Source organism: Glycine soja, chromosome 6 (assembly GCF_004193775.1).
Source record: "Glycine soja cultivar W05 chromosome 6, ASM419377v2, whole genome shotgun sequence".
Lineage (NCBI taxonomy): Eukaryota > Viridiplantae > Streptophyta > Magnoliopsida > Fabales > Fabaceae > Glycine > Glycine soja.
In genome coordinates, this window is record NC_041007.1 from 8,143,928 (window position 1) to 8,149,927 (window position 6,000).

General features: G+C 35.2%; 1 protein-coding gene and 1 long non-coding RNA gene across 2 annotated transcripts; one reads left to right on the plus strand and one right to left on the minus strand.

The window, feature by feature from the left end:
- Positions 1-1,255: 1,255 nt before the first annotated feature.
- LOC114415307 (protein EXORDIUM-like) lies at positions 1,256-2,633 on the minus strand. The gene has a single exon (XM_028379928.1). It carries the CDS (start codon positions 2,481-2,483, stop codon positions 1,509-1,511), a length of 975 nt encoding a protein of 324 aa, XP_028235729.1. The 5' UTR covers positions 2,484-2,633; the 3' UTR covers positions 1,256-1,508.
- Positions 2,634-4,090: 1,457 nt separating this feature from the next.
- On the plus strand, positions 4,091-4,827 carry LOC114415309. Its single transcript, XR_003667347.1, has 2 exons — positions 4,091-4,182; positions 4,314-4,827. It is a non-coding gene; the product is annotated as an uncharacterized LOC114415309 (long non-coding RNA).
- Positions 4,828-6,000: the final 1,173 nt, after the last annotated feature.

Consider the following 6,000-nt stretch of genomic DNA (forward strand, 5'->3'; position numbering starts at 1 on the left):
AGAATATGCTTACAAGAAGAGATTAATTATTGGCGGCTGGAAAAACTTTGCATCTATTAAGGATATAGATTTATTTGTAAGTCAACCAAAATGAAGACACAACACACTTTGTAAGCAAAATATTCAATACTCAATTAAGTCTCTTTATTTTAACAAGAAGATCCGTTTAGAAGACCAACTTAATATTATTATTAACAAATTATCATTATATAAGTGTTACTTCCTCTTATAACAAAAAAAAAGTATTTTACAATTAATAAAAAAATTAATTAACTTCATCAAAATGTCAATTTTTATTAAAAAAACAAATATATTTTAAAATTATTTTTTATTGAAACTTAATACAAACATATTAAAAAATTAGTCTTATTAAATGAATAATATTTTTAAAATAATCTTAGATAAATAAAATTTATTTATATTTAAAACATAAATAAGAGATTTCTGTTACTAAAAATAACGAAGATGTAAGAGAATATAAACTTATAAAATTTAATAAGATATTTGAATTTGAATATAAATGTTGATAACCATGTGCACAATTTTTTGTGTTTGTGTGCATTGCTAGGTAAATACTTACAAGACATTGTCTCATTTTAAAAATGAGATTTTATTATTATTATTTAACATGTAAACGTAACTAAATAATTAATATATTAACATTATACATGTCACAAAAATCTTAAAAAATAAAAATCACTCATCACCATTTACCTATTTTTAATGTTTAGAAATCAAAATATTAAGTTAAAACAGTAATTAACAGTGTTTTTGAATGCGAATTGAATCCTACAAAATTTAATGTTAATTCAGTTTATATAATTGAACCTTACATGGGCTTACCAACAATTTTGGTGTTTGGATTGAAATTTAATACGTTCAAAAGTACTTTTATTCTAAAAAAGAAAATCTTATTCATTCAATACATTAAAAGAAGATTTTACATTAGTAGTCACAAAATATTACCTCAGTCGAACTTCTAACGAGTCAAACTCCAATAAATAACAGTAACACAGGTTGTACTTGGTTCAAGCTGGTTCCAAATTTCAATTAACTATAGTAACCAGATGGTTCAGACCCTAGAGGATGGGCTAAATAGTAAGTGTCAGATTTTGACATTAACTCGCACGACAAGCGTTTCTAATCGCCAGAACCATCTAGTAACCCGTATATAATAATAATAATAATAAATCACTTTTGTGTGGGAGGTGAGAAGAGACCTGAAATAAAATACTAGAAAATGCAAGAAAGGAAGTTTTAGCGAAGAGTAATATTTCAATATTATTTAAAAGCAAACGGAAGAACATTTGCTTCTACTTACATAAGATCCTTAATCCGCGTACATATCCAGATGATATAAACAAACAAATCAATGAAATAATCCTACAAAATGGGTTATTAGAAGTTTTGTACACTCCCTAATCCGTGGTTTCTAACATCATCGTAGTAGCAGGCTAGCAGCAGCAGTGAGAACTGAACGATCGGCATCACCATAATAATCCTCCTTCTCAGACGGGCGTTGAGCAAGACGATGTAGAAGGATCATACAGAGCAGGAACAAGGTACTTCCTCCCATTATCCCCCTCCACATTGTAGCTAGCACCAGTGGCAGAGTCAACCAGCAAGTTCCCAGCATAACCAGGGTACGCCCCTTTCCCATAAACCCCAGGGCAAGCCGACGCAGCTTCGAGCGGAGCCTCCGCGGGACCCTGGAAGTAACCGTTTCCGAATGGGTTGGTGGCGGTTCCGGCAAGGAGGCTAGCGAGGTTTATGACCATTCCGTCAAGTCCCACATCGTTGTTGGGAGCAACCAAGGGTGGGCTCTGGGGCCCATAAATGGGTTGGTGGAATGGCCAAGCGCATTGCCCCGGGCATTGGGTTTCGGAGTTTCCGACCCAGATGTAAGCGAACTTGTAGTTCTTGCCGTTGTTGTTCTTCTTCACGTGAGATGCAGAAGAGGAGGAGCCGTGGGTCCCACATCGGCTCATACAGAAACCTTCGACTGCCACGTCAGCGGATGTCAGAACAACGTTGATGGCGTTCCTTTGTCCCCCTTTGGATGCCAGCTCGACGAGGTTCTTGCTGGTTAGTGACTTCCCCAGCGAGAAACCCTCGTCGAGAATCTGATCGCCCAGTGATAGAGAAAGAGAAGAAGCAGCCTTCTTGTTCTTGGGACTCAGGTGGTAGTACTTCTCCGTGGTTTTCCACCACGTGGCAACAGATGGCTGGCTGCTCTGAGACGATGGGGATGACAGTGAGGTAACGAAATCGGTGATGATGGCCTTTTGGGATGGTTTGAAGTGACCATACCAGATTAGGTTCACGGCGATTTTGCCGTATAGAAGAGGACCGTTGTGGTAATGGAGTAACTGAGACTGGACCTGAACCAGCTGGTTGAGTCTCCTAGCAGCAAAGGAAAGCTGAAAGACTGAAATTAGGAGCAAGAGTTTGAGAAAGAATTGGGAAAGAACAAGAGTGGCCATTTTACGAATAGTAACACTAACGGCCTTTTTTTGAAATGGGTGAGATTGGTGTTGTAATTTTTGTGATGTGGATGAAGGAAAAGGGAAGAGAGGGAGTATATATAGGTCCCAGGGAAGGGATGAAGGAAAGGAAGAGAGTGAAAGACACGCGCGGGAGGCGTGAGAGGGATGGGATTGAAAAAGAGAGAAGGGATTTGTGGAAATAAGTGAGGAAGGCTTTGGGGTGTGGGGGGAGGCTAGGTAGGTGACAGCTTGGGGCCAGTTAGATTATTTGAGGTCGAAATTGACCCTGGCAATGGATAAGGACTGAGGGTAGAATGGGGAGTAGAGTGGTGGAAATATGTGTAACCAGTCTGGATTTATGGGGAAGAGGGGATGGATCCAACTGGCACTCACCCAATCGCAGCTTATGAATGCCTCTGGCGGCATCCGAGGAACCACGTCACACACACCTCCCCCAATTTCATTATATCCACGCGCCAGTCACAATATCTAAATACTATCAAATACTACTTCTCACTTTTCACCCACCGATTCTTTCTTAATACTCTTCAGTTAGTATATGTTATTTACCCATGTACACTAAATTTTATTTATTGCGAGTTGGGATTAGGGCAATGTCGCTCTCTAGTTATTTTTTTCCCCAGTTTTATTGATAATGACTTAATTATACCTTTCGTAAATAGCTGTGGAAAATTAAAATATTTGTTAGTGTTTACATTCATGCACAACAACAAAAAGAATGTGAGAATCTTGCCCTTTTCACTGATAATTGAGCTCCTACACTCTGTGATCCATTTTCTTTAGAGAATGCATTTTAGTTTTGGATCTTAAAAATAATTTTACTCCCTCTAAATATGATTATTTATAATTCAATTAATAATTAACCAATGAGTCTTTCAAATAAACAAAAAATCTCACCTACTCTTAACTACATGTTAAATTTTGGTTAAAAACGTTATCTATAACGTTAAAGGCAAACACTTGGGTCTATTTGGATCAATTTTTTATTTAAAAACATTTTTAGAAAAAAAATAAAATGAATTTTCTCATAAATTAAAATTATTTAATGCATATTAATTTATACAAACGTTATCATATAAGTTTTTTAAAAGATCATTTTTAGTTAATAGATAAGCTAATTTTAGTTTATGAAAAAGTTTATTTAATTTTTTCTTCCTGTTTTTTTTTTAAAAAAAATGTTTGCAAATGAGCTTATCCAACATGTCATGTATTAAAAAGATCAGCACTGTCAAACTGTGTGCGTATTTTGGTAAATAACATCAATTTTCAACGGAGAAGACGAGAAGTAACAGATAAGCCATAATAAAATATCACAACCTAGAATAATTATATTTAAAGGAATTTGGGTAAAAATAAGTATGAATGTTTCGCTGTATCCCAAGGATATTCATTCTTGTTTGGCAAGTAGCACTAAAATAATAAATAACATAATAAAATATGTACTGAAATTATTTTAATTTCTGAGTTTTTTATTTATTATTTATACATATAAACATTTTATCCATACAAAAACTATTACTGAGAATTTTGATTACTTAATTATTTAGGTGCAGACAAATTGGTGGATTTCTTCAATTCAGGTAGCGTGTATTGCTTATAAAAGAAAATGTAGTATACTAGTATTGATTTTAGTTTCATTAGTACTAAGACCGAGTTTATCGTGCCTAAGGAAAATGTAAGTTTTTTTATTTTATTTTTTTCTTCTCCTTTCTTATTATATCATTTTCTTCTCCTTTCTTTTTTTGTTTTCTTTATTTTTTTTCTCCATCGAAAATCATCGTTTTCCCTCATCAACACACCATGAAGATCTCAAATCAACATACTCTGCCGCAGACCACCATCACAAACCACTGTCTCCACTCACCAACACTCTTCTTCTTCCCTTCGTTCGTTACTCACATCGCCTCAAAGCTCTGCCATCTTCACCATCGCTGACGATGAATACTTCATCATACCTGACGACTGCAACACGACCTTCAAGGTTGCTCCGCCACGAGCCCTGACTGTGGTCCCTCGCAAAGTGGCGCACTCACTCTCTTGCGTCGGCGAGGTCAAGACCGCGCTCCGCTAAGTACCAGAACGGGATACTCTCCAATTCCGTCATTGTAAACATGGATGACAAGTCACTCTGACAGAAAGGATAATTTTGGAAAAATAAGAAGAAAAAAATTGAGTCATTGATTTAAAATCAACTAAATCTAACGGTTGTAAAATAATTATAAATAACTTTGGTACATGCGAAAGTAGATTTACTTTCTCTCTTTAGACTCCATCTAGTACTACTACTATTTAACAACAGTAGCCTTGTCCTTTCATTCTACATGGCAGGTCACATACATTCAGCCTAAGAAATACATAATCTAAAATCACGAGAACAAAGCTATAGTAGAATATGATCTTAAACATTTGCCATAAAGCTTGATTCACGAGGCAAAACTCTATGCTTATTTTAAGAGAGCTTAACATATAATATACGTAATAAATATTTGCTTGATGTCCGCTTACAATGGCCTAAACTCCCGATAGTCGCGAAGACAATCTCAATGCTTGTGGTGATGCATTCACCTTTTGAAAGAGCTTGGTCTGATCCAAGTTTTGCAGACAGAGACATGACTATTAACGTATATAATAAGGTCCCACGAATCCAGTCCTACATTTTTTTTCAAATTAATAATTCACCATACAAGCATGCACGATCTATAATATTTATTTAGGAACTTCAGACTTTGACTAAATTACATGTATATTGGATTCTGTCTGTTCGTGATATCCAGAGGACTAATAGCTACGAACTGGTAGCTGTACAGTGAAGTCAATTGATCTAGAATGCTCGTGTTCTCCCTTTGAATGTTTGGTGGAATTTATGAGTTTTTATTTGGGGGAGCTGTTACCTTGACCAATCAAGTTCGGTGTACCACTGTACCCATAAGTTAGCTCCCCATAAAGACAACATCTACCTTAGCTAGTGAGTCCACTCCGATACAATTGTAAGCAATTTCGTAGGAATTAAAAATGAAGGTCGTAAAGGGAAATCATCAAGAGTAGGGTTGAAACTTGAAAGTGACCTATAATCGGCCCACTAACATGATCAATCCAACTCACTTCAATTATATTTCAGCCACTTAAATTGATTTGAGTTCATTTTGACCGACTCAATTATAATTAAGTTGGATGTCAAATAAATATGATTTTAACGGAAGGAAACAAGACAAAAATGAGAATCATTTCATTTGATAGTCATTGTTTGAGTTTTAAATAATTCATCTTTATTGTATAATTCAAGTGATTGTGAGTGTTCTTTGGGACATGTATCATGCCATTTAGGACATATATTTTTCTAGTAATAGTGTTGGATTTGGATAATTGAACAATTGAAGTGGTTTATTTGAGATTTCAAACTTTTTGCATAATGTACATTGTCATTTTGATTATGGTTTCATTGTTAATGTTTGGCTAATTTTTTCATATTTGAGTGTCTTGATTTTCAGTCAAT